We start from the raw sequence: 27,684 nt of genomic DNA on the forward strand, positions 1-27,684 counted from the left end.
GTTTTCCTTTTACAAAAAAACCTTGTTTTCAGAAAACAAACAGAAACTTGGTGAGTGGAGGAGCTGAGAAGAATAACATGGCAAATATAAATGCAAGAAAGAGACTGGGGTCACTTCCAATCCTGTGCAATGGAAACATTTTCAAGTGTTTTGTCAAAATCGCTTTTAAAAAATCACTCTATAGCCTACTAATCAGGGACATAAGAACCAGCTGCACACAGAGGACTGTGGGCCAACTGCTGCAGCTCAGTGATGTGCAGAGGATCCTGCACTGGAGGTGGTGGCAGAGCCCTGGTCACAGCAGTGTCTCTGCACCCCTTGAACCAACCTTGCTTCTGTTTTTGAGGCATATATAGCTGTAAAGTCATGCATGACATACACTGACTGTTTCTTGTTTTGTTTTGTTTTTAATCAACAAGGAATAATCTTCCCTTACCTGTAGTAGAAAACAGAGGCCTGGCAAGATCTTGTGGATAATGGAAGCCTGGAAACACTCCAGGGGCAGGAGGTCTGCTGAACAGGTCAAGTTTACCACCTATCTCTAGCTTGTGGGGATCCAGCTGCATTTGCTGTCAAATGATATAAAAACAATCTCATTACACACTTCCTTTTTTATGGGAAAACAAGAGAGGGAGTTAAAGCTCATTCCTCCTTAGCCCTGCCAGGGAGTGTTAGTGACAGTGACAGCAGCGTCCCCGCTCACGCAGCGCAGCCGCGGCCGTGCTCTGCCAGGCTCTGCAGGGCCACCCCCCCCTGCAGCCTCTCAGCTGCCTGCCCATGCCAGGCTGAGGTCAGCAGGGAGCACTCAGCCCCCAGCACAGGCTGCAGCAGCAACAGGACACACTGAGTGCACGGCACCCCAGGAGCAGCCGTGCTCTCTGCCTGACAGAAATGCTCTGCAGGCACAGAGCTGCTGAGAGAAGCCTCGAGAGCTGGGTGAGGGGCTCTGGGTGATGGGCTCTGGTGATGGGCTCTGGGTGATGGGCTCTGGGTGAGGGGCTCTGGTGATGGGCTCTGGTGATGGGCTCTGGGTGAGGGGCTCTGGTGATGGGCTCTGGTGATGGGCTCTGGTGATGGGCTCTGGGTGATGGACTCTGGGTGATGGACTCTGGGTGAGGGGTTCTGGGTGATGGGCTCTGGGTGATGGGCTCTGGGTGAGGGGCTCTGGGTGATGGGCTCTGGGTGATGGGCTCTGGGTGAGGGGCTCTGGGTGATGGGCTCTGGGTGATGGGCTCTGGTGATGGGCTCTGGGTGATGGACTCTGGGTGATGGGCTCTGGGTGATGAGCTCTGGGTGATGGGCTCTGGGTGATGGGCTCTGGATGAGGGGCTCTGGGTGATGGGCTCTGGGTGATGGGCTCTGGGTGAGGGGCTCTGGGTGATGGGCTCTGGGTGAGGGGCTCTGGGTGAGGGGCTCTAGTGATGGGCTCTGGGTGAGGGGCTCTGGTGATGGGCTCTGGGTGAGGGGCTCTGGGTGATGGGCTCTGATGATGAGCTCTAGTGATGGGCTCTGGGTGATGGGCTCGTCTGTTCTGCCTCTCCAGTTTGAGAGAGACGTGCCCATACTGTTCCCTTCCTGCAGCCAGGGCAGCTCAGTGTGCAGACAAGGGGCAAAGGATGAAGGAAGCTATGAGGCTCCTCCAGAGACTGATTTTATCCTTGCCCTGTAGAAGTGAGCATGGCCAGAACTGACTCAGTCACAGAAGCCTATGAATAGCTTACAGGTTACGTATTTGCTTATAAAAATATATAGACATACAGCCCTTTCAGAGACACCTACTTAAGCAGAGAATAGCCTTCATTAATGGGACAAAAAAACTACTCTAGGAGCTGTGAAAAAATAAAATCTACACAAGTCCTTTTATCAGCTATTCTACCTGCCATAGGGAGTCTAAAGGCTGCAGCAGCACCCCAGGGTACCTACATCCTGTTACTTCTCGAGTGTTAAACCCCCTCCCTCTGCCCACCATCACAGGAAGCCCTATAACCTCTAACACTGATGTTATCAATCTACTCTGCTGCTCTCTGCTCTGTAATGTTCTTCACTGCATTGGCCATTTCATTACCTCCTCCACAGGAGGTACTAATGCAGAAGGGAAGCGACATTAAATGTGCATGCTTTGTGGAAAAAAAAGATTGACTTGGGGAGATTACTCTGCCCCTCACTTTCTTCCCCTCTTTCTGGCTGTACACCCTTCCACCCAGCTCCTCTGCCCTCAGATAAACTTTACAGTTGCTACAATAAATGTTAAAGGACTGTAAGTATTAGTTAATCAATAAAGGCAAGCTTGAGAATCACCACAGTAACTGCTTCCTGCCCATTACTCACTCAAATACAATCTGTAAGCTAAAAGACCTGGCTTTGTTCCAGAAGCCATCTGAATTACCTTTATCTTTTGCTGGTGATGGTAGATCTGCCAGGCGATCTGCACATGAACCGCACACCACTTCCCGGGTTTCTGTAGTGGAAAGCACAAGAATTTAGATTAATTTATACGTTAGCAATCTACATCAGATAGAACATTTCATTTCCCTCACTGTCAACCAGGCAGCTAAGCAATGAGAAAGGCTGATTACTGAAATGGCACAATGGGTGATCAACATTTTCTGCTGTACTGCAGCAGATGATGTTTAAATTAAGAAGGAAACAGGAAGAATGTGGGATATCTTCCCCATCTCATGGACATCTGAGATCCTGCCTTGTTCTTTCCTACTTGCACTCCCCCCTTCCCAAATTGAAATGAATGGCAGCAAAGAACAGTATGCCATGCTTAAGAGAAAGCAACTAATGGCTGAGAGTTCTGTTTCTGAAAAGAGCCCTGTTCATTCACCCCTGCTGCACTGCAGGCTAAGTCATGCGTGGTTATTATGCCTACTGGCTTTTGGGGAGGGAAAGGGTAGGGACAAACAATCCCCAGGATGAGCAGTGCCACAGCTGAACAAGTCCCTATTTTCAGCTGAGCCATGGTACTCACTGTTCCACTGCTTATGTGGAACATCAGCACATTGACCTGAGCCACCACGAATCTGTTTGCTGGTGAATGTCTGCCCATGCTCACAGTCATTTATTTCTGTGACCCTCATTTCATACTGTGAACTATTAATGCACACAAATGGATGCAAAATAAGGCCGGGATTCAACCTAAATGTTATTAATCAGAAGTGGCAGAGAGCTAACTGACATTTTGCTTGAAGTAAAGGATGAGATTTTCTACTGGACATATTAAATTTCAAAAGCACATGCACAATATTCCAAGTGTCTGTGTATAAATATGTATATAAAATCCCCCACAAACCTTACTTACTCTTACTGGAGGCCTATAAGGGTCTGACACCTATGGAAAAAGCAGAAATAAAACAATCAGTCTTTCTAAAACTAGCCAATATACAGAAAGGTGGGGAACTTCCTTCCTCTGGACAAGTGAAAGCATTTAGAAAGCAACGTTCCAGAGAAGTCCCCTGTGACACAGGAAACCTAAAAGGCTTAAAGAAGGCTTAAAACTTCTCTTTCATTCCTTGAACCAAACTCAGCAGAATTTTGTTATAAACAAAGCAGCTTCAGACCAGCAACTGAACAGTGCCTGGGCTTTTCTGAACCTTGTAATTATTCTGAAATGGAGAGCATGGAAGTACTCTCCAAGCAATACCTACAGGAAAGACATGGAAGGGGTTTCCTGCCCCACGTTCCTCTGACATTTGAAAGAAGCCAATACATCCCTCTGAATTCATGACTGCTGGAGATTGCTGTCTCACCAGAAAAAGACAATTTCTCTCCTCACCATGTTCCCAGTCTAGAAGACCAATTTGCTCACCAGCCTACTCTCATTTTTTATCAGCAATCACTGTGTTTACTGTACACCCAGATAAGCTGAAAAGAAGTTTATATATTGTTGCCTACCCCTGGAGTCTTCTGCAGCAGCGTATGGTGGACTGTGCCTGGTCTACCTGCTACATCAATAGGGTTTGAAGTCTGAAAGACAAGAAGAGAGCATGAATAATACTGTATCACACCAGTGGCACATTTAACATCTCTATCTGATGTTAACAGCATTAATTAGTCCGTGTTTGCACTGTGCTTTGAGCACGCATATTGCTACATTAGTGCTAAATGTTATCTCTTACTGACAGCCAACAGCATTTAACCACCATGTCATTTATTATTACTGAGCAGCAGTAACAGTATTCCAGTAGCACCCCTAAGCCCCACGGAGATCACATCCCCTTGTGCTGTGCATGTGCATGGGAAGGGACAGTCCCTGCCCCCCAGGCTTATTCTTTAGACAAAACAGGCAGGAGGTAGGAGAGAGAATAAGAGAGCTGGCCTGACTTCCTCCATTTTCCAGGCAGCAGACAGGAACAGAATAACTTGAGCATCCCAGTCCCATATTCCACAGACTGGACCACAGCCCCTCTCTGACTGGGGCCAGGTAACACAATGCCTGAACCAGCAACAGCCCATCTATTTGCTTCGACAGGGCAAAAATGAGAAACCTTAGAAGGTGCTTGTGGGTCTTTTATAGCCTTGCATTGTTTACTCCATCCTCTTCCAGCAAGAATTAAACACCTCATTGAAGGAATCCCTTCAATCTCTGGATCCCACCTGCTGTCCTGTCCTAATGATCCCCAAGAACTCATCCATCTCCTCACTCTGGCATTCTTCCATCTCCCACTCCCAGAGCAACGGCACCTGGTGTCTTTGCACAGCTGAGTGCAGAGGGGTTAAACCTCATTCCCCAAGGGATTATTTCCCTCATGCTTTAGGTCAAATTATAGCAGATTTCAAACAGTGTGAGGCATGAGTATAATCCTGGGTGTAGGAGGGAAGGCAGGTTTTAGTTTGTCTAAGGCTATGTAACTTCCAGACTCATTAAAAAGTGAATTCTCATGTGTGTGTGTGTGTAGGTAAGTCAATGCACTCCCCAGGCAGATTTGAGCTCTCAGGGCCTCTCTGACAGCTGAGGTAGATATAAGGTGGCAAATAAGTTACAGCTTTCATACAGGCAAGAGCTTAAAGATCACAACATGTTAATAGTATGGTGTCATCCTGTCCCTTTGTCCCCTGGAGAAAGATGTGGATGCTTCCTCCAGCAAAGTGAACTGAATACTTCTGACCTTTTCAAGTTCTTAGCTTGTGAGAAATGGCCTTGGGGAACCTCACTGAGAAATTTACCGTCAGCCTGGATTTATGTGCTGTGGACTCACACGCACAGCTGTAGGCAAATGACATGGGAAGGGGAAAAACAAAACCAAGATCTCTGCTTTGGAAAGCAAGAAGTGCAGGAGTCAGAGTGCTAAAGCCAAATCATCAGGTCTGTAGTGATTATGCAAGCTTTAGTCAAACAGCTTGGGAGGGAGAGACCAGGGAAGAACAATGCAGTAACGGTGACTGGAGTGGCTTTGCCTAGAGCTCAGCTCTGCCTCCTCTGGGAAACTGCAAAGTAACCTGCCAAAGCAGCAGATACATTTTTCAACCTATCCCTCTCTTTTTTCAGATGTTAGATTGCATGTAAATACTGCACTGTGCAAAGATCAAATTATGTCAGTGATTAACCACAGCACCAGAGTGTGACCTTGCACTGCTTAAACTCAAGCTAGCAAATGCTGGATGTATCCAAAATGAATTAAAAGGTAGTTATAACAGCATTAGGAACTGCTTAAAAATGTAAAGGGTCTGTGCTCACTTCTTCTTTCTCACTATGTAACTGCTCCTTGGCCTACTGGTATTTTACAGTGAAGATGGAAAGTAGAACGTGCCACTGGTGTAGCAGCAGCTCCTCATGAGCAGGAGGGAGCCTGATGGCAAAACAGCCCTGGCTGCACGTGAGCAAAGCTTGTCCAATTCCACCTTATTCCTACAGCTCCTTTTCTTGGAAAATCAAGTTCACACCCTGACTGCTCAGGGTGTGTAGGGACTCCCTGCCATCCCTTGCAAGAGTAACAACAAATTAACGCTGGCAGACAAAGTCCATCAAGGGATGGCCATGTTCTGTCCCTCTTGCTCCCTCTTCTTCCATGAACTGCTCCTTCTCCAGGCCTGCAGCCACCACATACAAAACTGCCTCTGAACAAAGCCATTTTAGAGACTTTGCTATTTGTAATGTACCCCTAAAACAAAATAATGTCAAGGATTCAATGGGCACTGAGGAAATAATGTGGCTTCCATTAAAAGCATTAGGTTAAGGGGGAAGGTTGCAAAAGGCCTTATTTGCAGTTGCTAACTACTGACTTCCACTGACATCAGTGACATTGCTGAGGGAAAGCACATCCCTCAGACCTGCCTGGTGTGGATGTGGAAATCACCTTCCAAATGCAAACAGGAATGGCCTGGCTACAGTGCTGCTCCTTCAAGCCTTCTTACACAGTAGCAGAGTTCTATGGAAATGCAGTTCAAGATAAGAAATCTCTAAAATCACAGCATGTGAGGAAGCTGAACATGTCACCTTACAAATGGAGTACGTGCTCCATTTTCAAACAAATGCTATATAGATACAATCCATTATTTCTTGTTTGGAGAGATTTAATGGTTTTGATACATTTAAAAATAGTTAATAAAAATAACACGTCTGGGAGGGAAAAAAAAAGAGCAGTGCACACCACAGAATTTGCCAAAAAATGGGGGTTATCATGGCAACATTTCCAAATGCCAATCAGTGCTAGTTGTAATGACATGTTACAGCTGCAGTGCACCTTTCAAACACATTATCTCAAAGAAGCTTGCAGGCATTAATCAACCCTTATAAAACCCACTGCAAGATAACTTTATAGATGAGGAAGCTGAGGAACAGAAGGTTTAAGCAACTTGCCCAAGGTCAGACAGTGTTGGAGCTGGGAATAAAAATTCAGCTCCTTCAAATTGCTCTACCCATTTCCAGCAGTCTCTCCCTATTGTTCCCACACTTGTGCAGTCAAATTCTCTTTGTTTTTTTCTGGGAATAAACATAGTTTATCTTTTGCAATCTCAGACCATTAGATTTATAAAATGATTTGGGACTCATCGGTCTATTATGAGCTGTAAATATTTCAATCAAAATAAAGCACTTCACTTTATGCTTCTCCTCCAGTTTCAGCAGACCTCCCAAGTGAGCCACTACATCCTTTCCAAGGAAGGATCTGCAGTGCCAAGAGAAAATTTCTGCTAAAGTGTTGGCTGCTTTGTGCAGAGGATGCTCACAGTTCTGCGGGGTGATCCTTTCCAACCCTGTGCTGCACTTCTGCTATTCAAATCATGTGCTGCAAAATCACCAGAGACGAGACTCTGAACACAGTTTCTCTCCCAGCAAAAGAACAAAGCCTTCAGAAGAAGAAGTTTGTACCTTCGGTTGAAATGCTCCCTGAAGTGACCCAAAGGGACCTGAATGTGGAAGCATGGGTGGCATTCCAGGCATTGCTGGAGGATAGGTTGGAAAGAACTACAAAAGAAAAAGAGATGCTTATGTCACAGGATGACTTGAACAATAATGGAGGTAGGTGCCAAGCCTGGCACATACAAAAATAGTACTGTGCTGAACAAGTGCCACAGTGAAAATACACGATAAATTTGCTTTCAAAATTTTTAAGAGCAAAGCCAAAACTTGAAAAATGCACTCATCTGATAAATTTTCTAGATAGTGCTGAATGAGTGTGCCTTTAAAAATTGTGGACTATTGCAGGAAGCACAGAGCATAATTTGGGGTTTATGTTCACTTTCCATTAACTTTGCATTTTTCTGCTGTTGCAAACAAATCGATCCTGTTTTGAAATGTGACCTGCTTTAATTTTTAAAGCAGAAGGAACCACAAGATGCTGCACTGCACTCTAACCACAGGCAACATGCACACCACCTTGTAGTTGTGTAGGCTGGGTGAAATTTTGCTTAGGCCTCTCCTGAGCACACACAGCAGTTTTACAAGTCCCAGAACGTGTAGTTTTTTTAGTGCTTTGGAGCAGTGGGGAGCACCAGGAAGAAACCACCAGTCTGACTTACTCCTGTGACCTGAGCAAAACCTTGTGAAAGAGCCATGCACTCCGGGCTGCTGCACTGGGAGAAGCACCAGCTGCAAAGGTACTGCAGTGACCACTGACTGAGCAATTCCTGCGCATTCCCTGCCATCCCAGGCACAGCCATACAGAGCCGCAGCAGCAAAAATGCAGGAGACAGAGAATTAAAAAAAAAACAACAACAAAATAAAGGAAAAAAAAAAGCCCAAAGAAAACTTGGTACCTTAAAAACATAAAAAATCAAGACGGAAAAAAGAGCTTTAGAAATGAATGGATCAAAACACTACTCATCAATTGAAAACAAGCAAAAGAAGAGCAAGCAGAACCATTAACAAAGAGACCAAGGAGGAAGGCAAGCACTCACGTTGGAATGTCGAAAGTAAGGGTTGTCTAATTTGGGAGCGTACTTGTCAAACTGGAAAGAAAAGAGAAAAAAAAGGAAACAGGTGAGTTTGGTTTTGGCAGGAGCAGACACATCAGGATTTCAACACAGACAAATAATCATGGCCCGTGTGTAAGCGTTTAACAGAGCAGAACTGACTGGTTATTCCATACTCGCTCATCAGGGAGATGACTGATTTCCCCAGGATAACACAGAGGAGCCCCCAGGCCACGCTGGGCACTGCCAAGGCTCACTGCAGAACCCTGTCTCAGGCACTGCATGACCAGGCTGCTGCTCTGGGAAGAGAGCAGTCCTGATACTGCAGCTCAGTGAAACACAGGGAAGTTCAGCTCCAGGTCCACAACTGGGATCTGCTGAACTAGATCACAGACTAGCAGGTAAGAAACATTTTCCATTAGACCCCAGCATCTACTTTGGGGCAGGCAATTCCAATTCCCAGTTTCCTGGGTTCCTGTAAGCACCAAAATTCTTTGGGAAAGGGCTGAATTACTTTAGACACACGGATCTCGATATATTCGCCCTCCCCTGCAAAAGGGAGAGTTCCCCAGAGAAAAGGTGACTGTAAATTTTTTCCATTCCAGCATGGGGTTTTAACACCTCCATGTCTGTAGTCTGTGCCCTGTTTGTCCTATACCATCCTGGAAGAAAACTCAAAGCACACACACGTTGCATTTCTAAACAGTATGTACATTCTGCTGGGGAGGAGGGAATGGGAAGGAAGGCAGGGAAGGGAGCTGTAGGACCCCAGGAAAAGCTGCTTATTTGGCAAGTCAGCTGCTGTTTCACACTCCTTTATGTGCAGGAGAGTAGATTTGTAATTTCATTAATTACAGTTATTACTGGAGCCATGTCCCCTCCAGTGTAAATACCGTAAATTACCAAACACATGCAGCTGTAATTTCAACACTCTTCTCTGGTGTTAGGATTAGCAGACCTGATCTGGTGGAATATAAGATGTGAGTGAAATACAACAAAAGAGCCTTGCAAGTTGGCTGTCATCAATGGGCATGGGTGGGAGGAGAAGGAGCTGTTCACAAGCTTGGGTTTCACAGTTCTTAAATAACACAGGAGACTTCTGAGAAAAGATTCAGGATTGTTTTACACAGACCAAGCAAAGAAGGGAAGGTGTTTACATACAAGTACACTGAGCAAACACCTGGGGCTGGATTTTGGGTGGATGATATTGCTTTTAATTGTCTCACTGCTAAGCAGATTACAACCCAATAATGTCATTGAGCAGTCAGCAGTGGGAAAGAAAAGTGGGAAACATTATGCTCCTTGAGTCCTTGGTAGTTCTTCCCAAAGGCTGCTTTTGCTAGCCTTAAACAGGGTTGTTTCTGCATTTTGGACACAGTGTGAAACTGAGAGGGGGAAAAAAGCTCAATCTTGTGCTTTCAATCTCACAAAGTAATTGCCAGAAATGGGGAGAGAGTGCATTTCAAAGTACTGACAAAATCCATTTGTAGCAGAGCCCTAACAATTTTGTAACAGCTGCAGTAAAGTCCCATTGTGTTACAAGCAAATTCAATGACCAAATGCTTATTACACGGCCAGGAGGATCTCCCAGCAGAACCAGCCACACACAAATTAGTGCTTGTTGATGTAATCAAGTAATAAAATGCCTGAATCAATACAGATCAGGTATTAGGAGGAAGAGGGACAGAACTGGTATCAGATGAGATCACTGTGGTGAGAGCTCTGGGTAAGCCAGCAAGGTCTGCCCTGCACCCAGCAGCTGTGGAGAGTGTTTGGGGCTGGAAGCCACCCATCCTGGTTGGTGTCATCTTTTGATGTGTCAAGGCAGCTGGCTCTGGGAAAGGGGGAATAGAAATACACAGCAGGACACACAAAAAGGAAAATAAAGGGATTCTGGACTTGTCTCGTGGGTGCTGTATCTGCTCATGGGTAGCAGCACGGGGGGACCAGGAGGCTTGGTGTGGGGGCTCCGGGTGGAAAGGGGTCCCTTTGGGAGTGCTGGCCTCCAGGTGGGAAGGGCAGGGACAGCACCCCTGGCTGAAATGAAGAGGGCTGGGTTTTGTTTGACAAGAGTGGGTTAGGCTTTTTGACCAGTTGCTCTACTTATCCTCACATTTTGGGCTGGGGTACGCACCATGGGAGGTGCAGAGGGCGGCATGAGCGGCGTCTGGGGCAAGCTGGATGGAAAAGGAGTGAATGTGTGCTGGTGGGTGTGTTGGTGCTGATGCGTGTGTTGGTGCTGGTGAAACTCCGCTCTCAGCAGCGGCACCGGGCCAAGTGAGGCAGCGGCCCGGTCCGAACTCTGAACCAAAAACCGGTTGTTCAGCTCTTGCCTGAGCAGTTCGTGATCTAGAGGAGAGAGAGAGAGAAAAAAAAAAGACACAGAGGCCCGTGGGCCTGTGAGTACCACAAAGACGGAGGAGAAAGAGTCAATATTCACCTGGCATTCCCTGTTTCTGCAGGTCATGCTGTGGTGGTTTTCTACGTGAGGACTCATTGGTGGAGGTAAGAGAGATGCCTGTGACAAAGTACCAATCAGAATCCCCGAATGAGGCTGGCAATACATGATTGGTTGGTTGAATGATATCAACAGGCTGGTATCTAAAGACAAGAGAGAACACCATGAGTCATCACAGCAGAAAACATCATCGGGGCTCGCACTCCGCCCGGCCCGCCCGCCCGCCCGCGCCCGCCCGGCTTCCTCCCCGGCACTGCTGAGCCAGCTGTGTCTGGGAGCACAGCCCAGAGATCCAGCCTCACCTCTGGGAGCACAGCCCAGAGATCCAGCCTCACCTCTGGGAGCACAGCCCAGAGATCCAGCCTCACCTCTGGGAGCACAGCCCAGAGATCCAGCCTCACCTCTGGGAGCACAGCCCAGAGATCCAGCCTCACCTCTGGGAGCACAGCCCAGAGATCCAGCCTCACCTCTGGGAGCACAGCCCAGAGATCCAGCCTCACCTCTGGGAGCACACCTCAGGGGTGCAGCCTCACCTCTGGGGTCACCCCCCAAACTCACGGGAGCTGCACCTTCCTGCACCACCAAGGTGCTGAGGAGTGCTCTGGAGGCCAACAGCTCACTTTGAAATGAGCAGTACTGATCTTCATCCTCTGGGTGTGTGACAGTCAGAGGCACACACACACTGTGAATTGATGTGTGTTAAGCTCTGACATACAGGCACTTCACAGGTAAAATTTTGGTAAAATCTGCAGTGCAGTGAGATAACTGTGGGTTTGGGTGGCTGGAAACTGCCTGCTCAGACATCCATCCCTGTGCCATCCATCCCTGTGTCATCCCCCCCTTCTCAGCCCCAGGACATGCACGCAGTGACCAGAAACATCTGTCCTATACATCAAGGCCTTCTCTGCAGTAAGCAGTTTTTTTGAGATCTTAAATAGCAAGCAGTCCTTTCCTCAATTTGTAACAGGCTGTGATTCTTGTTTCTTGTCGTTTCCTCCAGGGCTTTCTCCTCTGAGAAAATACAGAGGAGGAATCAGTGGGGAGGGGGACAAACACTGAAGTGGCTCAAGATCTCATCAAGGTTGCAATGACTGCTGAAACAAAATGTTCCACCATATGATGCGGCCTCTTCTCAGCATCTTCCTCTGGAACAGCAACTTGCATTGAATGTGAATTGGTTTAGGGCAGGGGAAGACACCAGTGCTTTAGAAATGATGTCACTGAAGACAATAAGGACCAATGTCCACTTCTCCAGAATGTCTGCTGGTATAACAATTAAATCTCTCTCTGGCTTTGCTTAAGAACTTCAAGCAGGGATTAGCATCCAACATGTTACATATATTTTTTAAGTGGATATCAACTGGGTCCCCAGCTGTGGATGACACACACCCAGTCCTGACTGATCTACTTGCTTCTGAATTTACATGAATTCACTTCTTTCACTGTAACAACCCCTTTAAACTACAGCTCTGAATATAAAGGGGCAAAAGAACACCTGCACTTTAAAGTTTTATTTCATGTTCTGCAGGGATTTCTTTCACTTCAATTTTTTACAGTAACATTAGAAATGTCTAAATCAATCACTTTCTGAAGTGACATGGTTAAGATCTTTAAAAACAGGCACTCTGATGGGGAACTTCAAGGTCTCTACTACCACTTAGAAGCCTACAATTGAAAGTCACATTTGAAAGCAAATTTTGGGTGCCTAAGTCATTTGCTTTTCAGTAATAAATGTACTGCTACAATCCATATAATAATTAATACAAAAGCAGAAAGTATATATATTTGTGATACCGAAGCCTAAGGCTCTGGAGCAAAAGAGTCTGTAATGGGTTCTCCTTGGATTGAGCAAATAAGAAAAAAAAAAAACTATGGGCTGAAAGCGCTTAGGTCCAAAACCTAACCTCTTTAGAGAATATGAGCATGATTTCACATGTGTGTGTGTTTACACTTTTAAATCTGGCATGGCTTAAAGAAACTGAATCCTTCTGTTAGCATCAAGATAATCCACTTTTCTGGAGGGAGAGATAAAAGCAAGTTGGCAGTTGTAAGTGCTCTGATATCCAATTTCTTTAAGAGACTGGAAGTCAGACTGATAGATTTGCAGCTGGCTCCAGCCCATAGCCCTCTACCACAACTTTGGCCTCCATCAGGAAAAGAAAAGGCCTGGAGATGTTTGGAGAAGCTGAGTGGCACTTGGAGGAGTGGCTGCTTCATAGTAAGGATGGAATTGCAAAGGAATAGCCAGCTCTGTGAGGGGCTCTGAGCAATGTCTGGATCAGAACTAAGTTCTTGTGCCTGCCAGTGATGTCAGGTCCAGTCACACAGTGACACAACCAGGGGCAGGGCGCTGAGCAGCCCCTGGGACCTGCCACCACTGTCCTGTGTGCACACACGAGCTGGGCAAGGCACAAAATGTCACTCCTGCTCATGGTGCCCTCACCTTCAGGAGAGGAGAGACACAGACGACTGTTTCCTCTGGGTACCCCACATCAGGGCAGCCCTTGAGCAGACAGCAGAAGCCCAGCAAGGGCTGCTCCTAAGTTACTTCTATTAGCTTTAGGTTTCAAAAGGAAGAAATGCCACCAGAAGTGCATTCTTGTCTCACTCTTCAGGGCTGCTCAGCAATATTGTTTGCTTTTAAGGAAGTTTTATGTGTATGACAACAGAAGCTCCTGGCTCTGCAGCACTCTGTATTGATTTTATGATGTGCCATTTTGCAGGCATTTCATATAGTGCAGACAAGAGGCATTTCACTGTCTGCAGGGTTAGACACCCAGACCTTTCCCTCCACTAACTTCAGCTTCTCCTACTTAAATTGCAGGAGAAATCCTTTTAGTAGGAGCAAGACTGTTACTGTTTCCTGGCAAGCTGCTGAATGTGAATAGGTCACTTGATCTTGCATCTCCTGAAGTTAATGGTGAAAACATACTTGCTTTCAGTGACTGCAATATCATGCTTTTAGTGAGAGCTCTGCTATTTCCTTCAGCTATGCTTTCAAAGTCTCCATCACAGTAGTGCTTCGCCTTAAACAGGGGAAGCAATGAATAGGTCTCCCACAGTGCTGCCAACATCTTCCCAGCCATGTGGCTGAAATTCTAGATGGTGCCAGGGCTTGTGACAGCTGCCAGCCTTGGCCTATGTGGTCCTGTCTCTGGCAGGGAACCCACAGCACTATCATGGCTCTCAGAGCTCACTTTGGACCCATTCGTACTTTTGTGTTTTTCACTCAGAGAAGCAGTAATAAATAATGAGACATTATTTAGCTCCTGGAAGCAAAAAAGGGGGATGGAAGACCATCAGATTTTTCCACAGCAAATCTGTCATTTCCTTATTCCTTTAACTGACTTCATAGGAAACAGAGAGTGTGTTTTTTGCAAAATGCTTGTCCTGTTTAATCCCTGCTGAGTTAGTTGTGGATTCAAATGCCAGATCAAAAGGAGGCCCCAGCAAGTGAAAGTTGCTGGGAAGTCTCCAGCTGCCAGGGTCTCTTCCAGGGACAGCTGTAGGCTAATGGATAAGCTATAAACAGGGCATTTAGGGCAGAAGTGACAATAGAACGGGGGCCAGGATGAACAAAGGAAACTTTTTAAAAGGATGCAAAGATAGTGAGAGTAGAACAGCAGAGCTTGTCAGCTGAGCTGTCTCTGACAGACTGAAAGGCCAGGGAGCCATGGGCACAGAGCAGTTGTGCTGCTGCAGGCAGAGGATCCTGCTCTGCCAGCAGGATGTGCTGCTGGTCGAAGGATCAGGCAGGGGATTCAGTGACATTCAAGTGCTTGGTTAGAACAATTGTAGAAACAGTATTTTCTCAACAGCTCTAACACCAGCAGCTTTCTTTGGAGAGGGGAGAGAGAAGGGGAGAATGGCAAACCGTGCACCACTTCTCTGTTAATCTAAAAAATGTCTGATGATGTGGAATGCCACACTGGACAACTCATGCCCTGAACAGGACTTTTTTTCTTTTTTTGAAGCATTTGCTTTGAAGACTTCCTATAGGAAGTGATGTGCCTACAGTCTCTCATCTGGTAAAGCACGTCAAGGTCTCCCACCTGTTTCACGAGCATTGTCTCAGTTCCAGCACACACTGAGGGGTCTGTGCCAAGGGATTTCACCTGCCCACCAGCCAGCCCACGTCTCAACACCCTGCAGAGCATGCACGGCCGGTTAGCCCTGGAGGAGGAGGCACCTACCCGCGGGGTGCCCTGGTATCACGAGGCTGTTGGTGGGTAGCGCTGGTGGAGGTGGCAGCGTGGGAGGGGTGGCGAACATGGCCGGATGGTGCTGGTGCTGGGCCTGCGATCTGAGAGAGAAGTGCGAGGTAGCAAGATTAGAGATGGAGAGGGGCAGAGCTGGGCCGGAGGAATGGTGTGCTGGGATCTGGGGAGACAGGGGCAGGTGCTTCGGGAGGCTGATGCTCGTTGCACTGCTAGCACTGCTGCTCCGGCTGCAGAGAGAGAGATGGGAGGGAGGGGAGACAGACAGACAGACAAAGAGCGTGTTACAATACAGGACTGGAACAGTGCAAGAAATACACTACCAGAAACAACACAACTATGGAACACTGATCTCCCCAGGCTCATGCTTTTGCTGGTCTTAATGGCAGTGGAGATAGTGATTCTTAATGAACGTCTCCAACAGGGCAGAACGGGCCCTGGGCTCTCTGGAGGGACATCTCCTCCAGTGCTGCAATCCTCAGAGCTATCTCTAAGTACTGACGAGGGCCACAGAGGCAGCTGGATTGTGCACCTTTATGGAGCCTCTGATGACCTTGCAGTGTCCATGTGGATCCCTGTGACCAGAGGACACAGTGACACCAATTCCTTTTTCTGCTGCTCTGGGTGTGCAGAGCTGCACAGCACGAGTGACTGGGGCCCTGCTGGATCTGCTGCACACGTGCTGTGCACTTGTAGTCACACAAGCATGCAAATGCACACCATGTTAATAATTTTTCTCATAGTAATTTGTAATTTACATCTTCTTCTATTGTTATTACTCCATTGCAAATGATCTAAATTTTGTGGGCGGAAACACACTATCACTGCAGTTATTAGTTGTGTAATTCCCACAATACTGAATATCTGTTGCAAGCTAAACCTCAGAGAGATCTTGAATAGCTTGAAATATTATTCACCATTTATACCATGGTGGCATTTACAAGGTAAAACCACAATAGAGCTTAAGTATGCAGGATACTGTGAAATACACATTAATGGCAGCTCTCTGTATTCATATTCTGACCTTTGTGCAGTCAAATAATATGCTTTAAATCAGTTTTCTCATCTTGTTTAAACTAGTCTAGCTCTTGCTTGGGAGGCAAGGCATGTTTTCTGTACCAGCAAAAAGACTATACAGGTTCCAGTTGACTGACTAAACTCTTTTCTCTAGAAACATTTTATCCATACCATTTTCACCCACCCTCCTGACTGGATGGAGGCAATTTAAACAGCAGAGCTAAGGCTCCTGCAAGATCTGAACATGTCAGATTGAAGCAGATTTTTCAGCCCACAAGGGAGCCCTGGTCTCCAGGGACACAGCATTTTCCAATACAGATCACAGGATATTCTGATCTGGAAGTGACCCACAAGGATCAGAGTCCAAGACAGATATCCCTCTTTTCATGCTGGTGAGCCAAAAAACCTGAGAACCATGAGCAATGGAAGTACTTCTGAATATGGAACAAAGGTGTTGCTTAAGCTCAAACCACCTTAAATTTCTGAGTCGAGAACTAGCCAGCTCAGACAAGACCATGCAAAATCTTACTTGAAACTGGACTGAAAGGAACACGTGCCTTTCTCCAGAAGGTGTGCATTTATCCCTCAAATTCAAATTGCAAATGCACTGCAATATTCAAATGCACTGATCCACCACAGCTGGAAAAGCCAGCCTGGAGTCAGCCCGTGAAGTCCAACACCCAAAGCTCGGACCACCTCGCCCCAGGTGAGCGCTCACCTTGCCTCCCAGCAATTTCTACCCACTGGAAACAGGCTTTAGCCCTGCGGCAGCCTGAAGATGACGTGAGCATCCCTTCCCCCTCCTGACCTGATGTTGTTGAGTCCGTTGTGGGCCACCTGGTGATGCACTTGGTAGTTGAGAGGCGGAGGGATGTGGCTCGGGGGCTGGCTCCGCAGCTCAGGGATCAGCTGGGGCTGGGACTGCGGCCGGGGCTGCGGCTGGGACTGCGGCCGGGGCTGCGGCTGGGGCGTGAGCCTGGGTGGTGCTGGTGCTGAAATCACTGGCTCCTTCTTCAGCAGGGGGCTCGCTCTGGCACTTGACGTGGGCGCTGAGGAAGTCGAGGTGACGACGGCAGCGACGGGCTGGGGGCTGGGGATGGGCAGGGCGAAGGGCACGTCGGTGCTCAGCTCCCGGCTCCGCTCTAGCCCAGACACCTTTGGGACATTGGCTGCTTTCGCTTCTGGCTTGTCATTCAAGGTGGGACCTTGTGGAGCGACAAGAAAAAGAACAAAGCGCGTGCTGAAAGGTTTGTGTTTCTCTCTGTGCTTGGTAGAACGTGTGCCTGGGAAAAAACAAGTCATGTTTCAGCTCGTGGGAGCGCCGTGGGAGCGCTGCTGCTACAAGATGGATGTGTGTTTGAGTCTGTCCTTCCGCTGTCCTTGACTGGCCGGTCCACAGCACCTCCAGCATGTGTGCAAGAGACTTAGCTGTCGTTAAATGAATGCATGCTACAGAGAACACACAGCTTTGTGACTTCTTCAGGGGCCCGAGGTTATGTACAATAGGAGTGTGAACATGTCTCAAGTTACTGCTACAGTATTTCCTGCTCAATCTAAGTTCCATGTTCATGTGACACAGGCCTCATCATTAAGACATTTCATTTTCTCAATGCTCTTTCAAGGTAACCCACATTGGAGTGAGGCTCACCTCTAGCTCCAATGCACCAGGACCCAAGCATCAATCCTTAATGATAACCCTACCTGTTTTCTAGGATGGAGACTACCTGGAATCTCTGTGACCAAGGATGGGACAGCTCTGCAGAGAAGCTGTGACGCTGCTGTCCCCTGGCCACACACTCGTGCGGAAGAACAGAACAGAGAACGCTGGAAAAATCCAGTCAGAAGTTCAGGGGGCACCCCAGTGTAGTTCTGCTCACCCTAAACAGCAAACATCTGCATGTTCAGTATGCTGAAACTATCAGGAATGCTGCAACCTTGCAAAATGCACCTACAGAGAGAATTCCATGTGGAATTACTCATTCTGTGGTGCCAAACCCTGCCATTTTTCATAATTAAGCTAAACAAAGCATCCCAAAGAGTTAAAAGGCTGGAAAGGAAAAGGGAGGAAAGAAGAGATATTTCAGATCAAGCAGTATCCAAAAGGTTGAAGACAACTGAAAAGACCAACATGAAAGCAATTCAACTCCCACTGCAACTCCCTTTTCACCCTCCTCTGTGTATCCTCAAGTGCACACATACCCACAATTACAAGAAAAGCTCTTCATGGGCTACGAGGTTATTGGTGTGTTTCACACACATCCCACTGTGCACACACAGCACCTCTGCCTTTCAGGAGACACTTTTGTTACCCACCAAAACGTGCTGGGGGCTGCTGGCATTTCGCTGCCTTGCAGACACGCAGGAGATGCTACCTACACTCATTAACATGCTCCCACCACCCTCACAAACAAATTCCACCTTTGAAACTCTCCCGTCTCATCAAAGGACCGAGCCAGTTCCTGATGTAGGAGGGTGTGGAAATAACACACAGCACACCCCATGAGCTAATTCTGGCCGTGCAGCAGCTCTGACCCTGCGAGGACAGAGCCCCAAGGCCACTTCCACAGCCTGAGTGGTGCCACCATGCTGGCATCAGGTGGGAGGAGGACAGCACTGAATCAGAGCCTGCAGCACACCAGCTCATGCTCTGTACCCACAATGCCCACGTGGTGATGGCATCTCCTCCCTGAGATAAAAGGCAGCTTCCCACACTGCTTCTGGCTCTGCCTGCACTCTCACCACTGCCCCACTTCCCTCAGCCATCAGTCACTCAGCTCATCACTGCACATGAATAAATTCAGAATGCAAGAAGAGGATGAATGGAAACATATGAACTATATTTATCAGCTGAAAATGTCTTGAGGTCTTGGGGCCTCAAACCCACAAGTAACAGGAACAGAAGCCTTTCCAAACACCAGTGTTTTGGCTGGCAGCAAGTACTATCAACACTGTACTTTCCAGCACCTTATATATCTTTACAGGTTTGACACAATGTCTGGAGATCCTAAATTAATCTCTACAATAAATACAAGCCTCTCATTTCACTGAATTTCTTTACCAAATATGAATTCATGCATCACAGGTAACCTGGCTGTGTGCTGTAGCTAGACTTGGTTCCAATGCTATTCAGAATTTATTTTTGAAGTAAAATTCTCAATGCTTTTGCGCACCATTATTTTTTATAATATGTTTGTAAATTTTCCTCAGTTTTTACTGCTAACAGTTGAAAAATTGTCATTGCCTAGTCAAGCCAGGGCTCCCCACACTGCATTTTGGAGCAAGTGTGCTCACAGCTGTAGATTCCACTATTTTTCAGGAGCTACCCATTAAAAGCAATTGGGTTTCATTCCTGAGCATAGGTTTCCTCAGAGCCCATTAGCTCTTTGCATCCAACAGGCCTCCTCCTACAGAGTTAAACTTCATATTGTGTAATTATAGGCAATGCAGACTAATGGTGTATATTCAAAACACACTGGCACCACCAAAGTTAGTTGAGTAAAAAGTCAATTAGATCCAAAACAAATCAATAAAGTCCCACATTAAAACCAGCTGTTTGACCAGTTTTATGTGCAACTATTGATTCCCTGTGGTTTCAGCATTAGCTCTCATTTGCAATTTTCTCAAAGCAAAAGCTCAGTCTCCCTTGCTGACTGAATTGACCAGCCAAGCCTGGTTATGCTAGTTAGTACCAGGGGTACACAACTAATTCCTGCTGCCAACTTCCATCTCTCAGGATGCAGTACCACAATGTTTTTGCATTTCATTCTCGACAGCAATGAAAATATCCACATGCCAGTTTCCCCCTCGCCAGAAAAGCTACAGGCACGAGTGGGAGTATCTTCTCTCCTTTTGCAGCCATGTTGCACAAAAGCAGAAGCACTGAGAAGGGAAAGATGTGATGTGAATACAAGGGCAAGAGGGGAAAAACATCTGAGAGAGCAGTCCCCAAGCCTTCTCAGCCATACACAGGAAGGGGAGAATCCTGGTGTTTGGTGACTTTGTCATTTTTCCTCCTGATGGCTGCAATGCACACATGGAAGTCTCTGAGCTATCCTTCCTGAAATTCCTCAGAAAGTTAATGATTTCATGAGGGATGTTGCCCATTCTGATCAGGATCTTGCACTTTGTAGTTTCTCTGCAGGATACTTGAATATCCCCCCTAAGAGAACTACACTCCTGCATGCCCAAGCTCTGACCAGGCTGACTGCTGCTCACATATGGAAACATCCCAAGGAAAGCAACCAAATACTCCCTTTTGTGCAAGCTGGATCAGGTTGCATTGAGATCCTTTCAGAAATTTCTGTTCTTGGCCTGCTAATCCAGCCCTCCTGAGCAGATGGACCCAGGGAGCTGAGCACAACTGCCCCAACAAAAACACAGACCCACCCGACCACACCACAATGTTCTAGAGGCAAAAATGTGTTTATTTTTACCAAGTCCTAGAGTAATTTTCATGCTTAATGATAACAGGCTGAGCCAATTTGCCTAAGACTTGACAGTCAGCTCCAATAATTCAACCTTAATTAAACCTGAACGCATGTCAGTTCAGCTTGTCCCTTCACAGGAAATCTGACATTTGTAATGATTCATGTTCCAGCCATGCTATGGGAAGGCTGGATCACATCTGCCACTCTCCACCGTGCACAGCACTACCCCTTCTGAGCATGCCAACTTTTGTTTGTTTTCTAACCAAACACCTTGGACTTCTTCCATTGAGAGGTTTTCTTAAATGAACAGACAGTGAAACACGTCTCGATCTCACAGGGATGAATGATGAGTGTGAGAGACAGGGAAGAAAAGGCTGGGACTGCTCTAACAAGAAAAAAACCCCAACAACCTGGGATTAGTAATTCTTGCCTCCCTGATCGACTAATTTGTTCATTTGGAGTGTTGCAAAAGGTTAACCTCCCCTCGTCTTGGGCTACATCCAATTCCAACTTCAACCGGTAAAAAAGAAAACGTAACAATTTTTAAAAGCACAGAGAGCTTTAGCTCCTGCTGTGTAAATCTGCAGAAACTGGAGGTGAAGTTTCAGGGAAACCCCGAAGTCACCAACAGCTTAAATTACTGTATAAAGTGTGCTTCAGGAGGAGTTACCCAAAGCTGAGGGACCATCAGCCAAGACCCCATCCGAAAATACCCTGAATTCTGGATCTGAGGCTGGAATAACCATCTGAGGCTGGAGTAACTCTGCCCATCCCCAAGGCTGCAGAGGGTGACATGCCTGCCAGTGTGTAACTACACAGCACTGCACCCTAGGCACAATACAGAAAGTCCCAGACACAAATTAAACCTTTCTGCTACAGGAATTTGCTTTCAAGCTGATTAAGAGTAGCTCAAGTGCAAGGGATTAAACATGTAAAGGCTGCTTTGAGAACTCCAATAAGCAGTTACTGTGTTATACAAACAGTACTTAGGGCAACAGCAGTTCCAGCCCTGCCTCTTGCTCTTTGCAAGCTGCTGGTTGCTGCTGAAAGGGGACTGTCAACACACGTACAATGTGATTGGAAATAATCTAATCTTGCTTGCACGCCTTTCCTTTGTCTCTTGAAAAAAAGAAAAGTGGAGTCATTCAGACGTCTTTCTGCAGCCTCCCTCTGCAGTCTCCCTTGTTGCATTCAAACAGCAAGGGTGATGGGGTGATGTGAGAAAGAAATTCCTCTCCTACATCCATCAATGACATCTTTACCAATGGCAATTTCCCAAGAAACACAACAACCACCATCTGTAGCCCATCTATCCGCCCTGTACATATCCTTGAAAACAGACACAGGCCAGACTGGCTATGGTGAACCCTGCTCCATATTCCAGCAAGAAAAGCAGCACCACAGGAATTACACATGGCAAGAAGCTGAGAATTTCAGAGTGAGCTGATGAGTCCCAGAGAAGAGTTTTGAAACACCAGCAAGGGGAAAGAGTAAAGAAGAGCAGCATTTTTCAGTAGGAGGTCAAAACAAAGAAATAACTAAATAAACGTCAGTAAACTTTTTGTGGTTTTTGGGTTTTTTTAAAAAAATATTTTAAATTGAACTTTTAGGCTGCTGCATAATGTGTTGTGGATATGGAACATATAATAAGCAAAAGACAGAATAAAGCATTTTGCTTTGACAATGATAACACTGATGCTGGTAGAGTGCTTACAAGTGAAAATCAATATTTAAGTGCTAATTCTTTATCCCTAGATGGCTTTTGCTTTTATATAAATGGCTTTTTCATTGCATTTTAGGAGAGTAGCACTACTTAAGGCTTTAAGCGATTAGGCTGTTTGCAAAGGTAAGGCAAGCAGAACTACAGCACAGAAGCTCCCCAACAAAGGAGCACAGAGTTCCTCCACCTATTCTAATGCAAATCAGCTCAAGATAAGACATAAAGACACGGGACTTGCACATAAAACTACTGTCTGGAAGGGTCCATGGTGTGCAACACGATGATTTTTAACATTACTGAGAAGCAAAGGCCAAGTTTCCATCACAACAGCAGTACTACACACTAGGCTGTGTCAAAACAATGTTCTCCTGGTGCCATGGGCTCCTCTGAACATCATGGGCTCCTGGTGGATTTTCCACAAAAAATTACAGTGTTTTCTCACAGAGAGAAGCAAACTGAGTGTGAGCACAAGCCCCTGTGCCCGGCTCTGAACCCATGTGTTGAAGAGCTGGCCTTTGTTCCCGGAGTGGCTCCCACAGCATTCCCAAGACCAAGTGGGGAGCTCTTCCAGCCGGCCTGGGCTCGTCCCCCATCACTCAGTTCATTTGTACAGAGCTGTCTGTCAAGGCACATCGCCCGCTGCAATCTGAAACACCCTCCCAACAGCTGCCACTATCAATTACTCTCCCAGGCAGCCCTGACTATCAGGAAGAGAACTGGAGCGAGCACTTGCCAGTTTTAATAAACTGTGTTGCCCAAGTCATTTAACCTGCTAGATTGCTGTATGCTGGGGCTGTAACAAGCCTTCAGCTTTTCAACCTAAAAGAAAGCAACAGTGGCAAAAAGCTGTCAGCTTGGTCCTCAGAATTAACTTCCAAGGGTATCTTCCCCCACCCTCCCTCCCGAAGTGCCCAAGTTTAAAAAGTGAAATATCTTTCGAGTCATTTTCATCATGTCACGATACAGAAAGCACCTCTCATTTTTATCACAGAGCCAGCAACTCCCAGGAACGAAGGGCTGATGTGCTCCTTGATTTCCACATTAGGGGCACAGCTGGACAGAGAGTTCCTCTCTCCTGCACCCACAAGGACACATCCAGTGGGCACTCCCCAGAGCCAGCTCTGGGGCACCAGCGCCCAATGCTGATGAAACCCAAGGGCTTCAGGGTACCCCAACCACCTCAAGGGCTTTGCAGTCCCCCACTCTCAGTATAATTAAAGTTTCTCCCACAACCAAAACCTCAAGCATGGCAAATTTGCATTTACTTTGATTCTTTCAGAACTGGTAGGAAAGATTCCTTAAAGAATACTTATTTAAAATTAAAACACTTCCATCCAGATCAGTGTTTTCAGTTTCAGTGGCTCAAATATATACCAAGATGTTTGTGAGTGTTAATCAATAAGAAAAGGTCTGCCATCACTAGAATTTATTTGAACATAGGAATCTGCCATCCACCAGAAAGCTTACTGGACTCTACAAATCAAAAAGAAAATTCAAACACACCACACTGCACGTTTTCCTCACCCAGCTCTGTAGATAAGAGCCTTTGTTGAGAAAGCTTGAAGCACAGAAAGCTTTCACCCCCTCCTGCAGAAACTGAGGAGCCCAGCAATAAGATCTATGGACTTGATGCCTATTTGCTGCTCTGTGGTTCTTTAATGGGATGTTTTATTCCTAGAGATTTGGGAGCTTTCCATGCTCTATCGAGGCATGTTAGCTGTAAGCATGCATGATGACACACCAAAGCTGCAGGAGCTGAATGAAAATGGGTGCCAAACACAAGGATTGGGGCCACAGCATAAAGAAGAAGGATCACCATTCAAATCCCCCCAAAGTAAGTCACACTGCATTTTCCTAGCAATGCTGCTTCTGGCAATATCTCAACGCAAAGCTGGAACTGGATTTGCAGCTAAATCACCTACTGTGGATGCTGGCGTTGTAATGAGATTGAAAGTTTCATACAGGCTTTTTAATCCAGGGCTATAATGCTGGATCAAATGGGTTAAATCTCTTCAGCAATGCTCCTAAACAGATGCTGAATGCCTACAAACCAGTGATGTAGGAGCCACTCTACTTCTCTGGCCAGAAAACATTACTAAAGCTTCTTGTAGTTGTATACTAAAGGTGTGTTTGTCTTGTTCAGTTTTTAATGTGTAATGGCCTCTTGTACACCTAATCTGAGTGACAGACAAGCAACAAGGCAAATAAGTTATTTAGAAAGACATTCCCCAATATCAAAGCAAGCAAGCACACATCCTCAACTCCAGCTGTAAGCTTTTTAACAGACAGAACTGTTATAAACCAAGGAATGTTTTGATTTTAATTAGGCAAACAAGGGCAAATAATAAACCATCAACTACTACATTACCAGAGAAAATGTACTACTTTTGCTGTTTGAAATCCATATCGATTCCCATCCAGCCTGTGAGTGAGTTATTAATCACTCCAATTAAATCATGAACACAGGTCTTTACACTGAAATTGAACCCCCACCAATAGATCGATAACTCAAACCTCCAAGAGCAATTACTGCTCAGCATAATAGAGCAGCCTGTAACACAGAGCTCCATGCAGACCACAATTCTCTCTGTCATATCCTTCACAGGCAGTGCAAACAAACTGGGAAAAGAAAGATTTTATAACTATTATTTTCAAAATAAACAGACATCTGCTTAGAGTTACCTAATCTCTCACATCACAGAGGCAGATCTGCCAAGGTCACATTGGAGACATGATTACATTTTTTCACAATTTGTTATTCTAGCAAAGCCCTGATAAGATTGAACTATTGAAGTTCACACTCTGGTTTAATTTCAAGAGGTTAAATGCCAAATCCTTTTCTTATTGCTACAAGGAAGGGATCTGCCAGGCTGCATAATACCCTGTGTGGGCTAAGACAACAATTTTGTTTCATCTGCACAGTCTTATGAAGGTTTTGATTCTTTTTTTTAAATGACATCAGAGAGCTCCAAGCTCCCAAAGAATGATTTAAAGTAAAATCAGAAAGTGAGACTGTTCCGGAGGAGCGTCAGTGACCTTTCGCATCTTCCAGCCTGGAGAAGTTAAGTCAACGTCTGGCTGAGAAAGCACACTTGCTAACCAAAACCAGAAAAAGGCAAGAAAGAACATTCTGAAAAACCAGATCATCTCTGCTGGGAACAGATGATTGTCCTAACCAGCCAAGCATATGCAGGGTCACAGAAATCCCCATCTCTGCCTTGGAAGACAACTGATGCCTGTCCTGAGGCAAGGAAAGAACTGTCCGTGCTCAGGCTCTTGGCTCGCTGTCCTTTCCAGGTGAGATGTGTTTTTCTGAGCATCCCTGCTTCTGACAGGCTGGCCCCCTCCCACAGCCCTGGAGCCCCATCCATCATCCTTCATTCGGGAGCTATTGGCAGCCAATTAAGTGGTGATGGACCCACACCTCAGAGCTGATCAAGACGAGTTCATACCTTACCCTTCAGCCCCTGCCTCCCTGCTTCCCCTTCCTGCTGGCATGGAAAAATGCACCAGATCAGGCACCACAGGAAAAGCAGCAGGCAGGGAGGCAGTGTTACTGCTGGGATCTCACCATGGCTTCCCACCACCAGGCAGCTTTTACCAAAGGAAGGCAGAGGGATTATCTATTCCCCACTGCAGCTGAGCCAGAAAGAGCCCAAAAACCAGTTTTCTTCCTCCCTAAAGGGCAGCAAACAGATCTGTTTAGAAACAGTGAGAGTGACCTGAGTGAGGTCCACACCTGATGTTATGGCTGGAGCTGTGAGAATGCAGAGTTGTGCTGCAAGGTGACAGAGTCTCTGCTAAGCAGGAACCGAGAGGAGAGACCGACCACGCACGAATTAGCAAAGTCCCATCTTGTTTATTTGTTTTGTCCAACCCTCACAGCTCAGTAGCTGCTGTCACATTAGCACTAATATGCTCATAATTTGTGAAAACAACACTTGAGGTCGAGTGCTTGTCAAGTGGGGCCACTGCTTTCCAGCCAGCAGCTCCCCATACCCTGCATTCTCCCACCGCCCTCCCTCTTCATTCCCAGGCACAAGGAGGCCCCTTTCAGGCAGGATCCCTCCATGGATTCTGAATCCATGCTGCTACTAAATCCCTCCCATGGATTTAGTAGCAGCACTTTACTGCCCTAAACCAACATGTTCAGCTGTTACCCAATTGCCTCCATTCTAAATAGCAGCTGTGAAGTAACACCTCTTTCATTAACTTGGTGAGAATGTAGGGTCAAGATGAGGAGAACCTGGAAGAGTTTTCCTGCAAGTCTAAAAGCAATTCTCTTTGCATGGTCAAAATCCAGCTACTGACCTGCTGGAATGGCATCTTACAAAAAACTAACAGACTAAATACATTCAACAACATTTCCAGTTGCATCATGGATAATTAAAATATTTAAGGGACAAGCTGCAAGTTGTTAATCAGGGTACATTTATTGAATGGTGTGTGCCCTTTGGATTTGGTCCCTATGGCAACCAAAAATTCACTCCAAAAGGATATGCTGGAAGAAGCATGTCAGGAGCTGCCTCAACATTTTAATTCACAGAGTGAGCAATGAATAAATCCAGCTACTGACAGCACAGGCAAAACAATGTTTGTAAACAGCATCAGGAAGTCACAGATGGCCTTTTGCTTGTTAAGACTGAAAAAGTTCACTCTGCCTTTAAACATGCCCACTATCAAGAAAACTGGACTGTGCTGCACATGAGTCACAATTATTAACTACTGATAACAAAAGTTCTGGAACAGAGGAGCTTTTCTTTACTTCAGTTCTCAATCCTTGACTTTTTGTGATAGTGTTTGCACTCCTCACATTGGAAGGTGTTGCATCCTCTGAAAAGTCTTTCTGTCCCACCTGGTTCAACAGGAACCACACTTTAAAGAACTCAACAGCATCTGAGGGATGGCTTTGCAGAATGCTCAAGAAGGAAAATGTGAGGGATGATTGGTTTTTCCTTCTAAACAGGAAAGAGTGGTTTGGTATGCAATAAGGGAAAGAAAAGAACGCTTCACTGCACTGCAGAAGGCAAACTCCTTCAGCATGATCTCAGTGTGTGAAGTGCAGCTGCAAAGCTCCTTCCAGCTTTCTCCTTTGATGAAGTGTGAATTCTTCAATGGGCAGTAGAAATTCTGGAAATATTTTAGTGCTGGATATGCTGGAGGATAATGTATGATCTGGCATCTAGTGAGACCTAACAGAGGAACACTGTGCTGTGCACTGCAATGGAATCACACCCTATTAATGAAAAGGTACTCTTGAATCTCTTCTTGTGGGAGGCTTTATGGCTGTGGAAAAAAGTCTTATGAGGCTGGAGGGTGCAAGGCAGCAAGGATTGCTGCAATGCCAGCCTGGATGTGCAAAAATCCTGGAACAGTCACTCAGCACTTGCAGAGCCAAATGTGTGCTCTACACTCCTCTTCCCACTGACTCCTTGAGGTCCCTTTACATCCACTGCAGTGGCCCTGCAAAGATCATCAAGCACAACAATT

At 46.2% G+C, this 27,684-nt stretch overlaps 1 protein-coding gene across 20 annotated transcripts in view; it reads right to left on the minus strand.

The window, feature by feature from the left end:
• FBRSL1 (fibrosin like 1) overlaps nt 1-27,684 on the minus strand; it is a 506,715-nt gene that overhangs the window by 10,480 nt on the left and 468,551 nt on the right. For 9 of the 20 annotated variants that reach the window (XM_059863639.1, XM_059863647.1, XM_059863642.1 and 6 more), the window contains 9 exons: nt 16,856-17,252; nt 15,007-15,260; nt 10,469-10,704; nt 8,341-8,391; nt 7,313-7,408; nt 3,898-3,969; nt 3,296-3,334; nt 2,387-2,458; nt 437-569 (listed from right to left, as the gene is read on the minus strand). In XM_059863639.1, coding sequence (XP_059719622.1) covers nt 437-569; nt 2,387-2,458; nt 3,296-3,334; nt 3,898-3,969; nt 7,313-7,408; nt 8,341-8,391; nt 10,469-10,704; nt 15,007-15,260; nt 16,856-17,252 — 1,350 coding nt within the window. Of the gene's footprint in view, nt 1-436; nt 570-2,386; nt 2,459-3,295; nt 3,335-3,897; nt 3,970-7,312; nt 7,409-8,340; nt 8,392-10,468; nt 10,957-15,006; nt 15,261-16,855; nt 17,253-27,684 lie in introns of all 20 variants that reach the window. The other 11 variants (XM_059863632.1, XM_059863638.1, XM_059863652.1 and 8 more) reach the window with 11 other exon arrangements.

The sequence above is a fragment of the Haemorhous mexicanus genome, chromosome 19 (assembly GCF_027477595.1).
Source record: "Haemorhous mexicanus isolate bHaeMex1 chromosome 19, bHaeMex1.pri, whole genome shotgun sequence".
NCBI lineage: Eukaryota > Metazoa > Chordata > Aves > Passeriformes > Fringillidae > Haemorhous > Haemorhous mexicanus.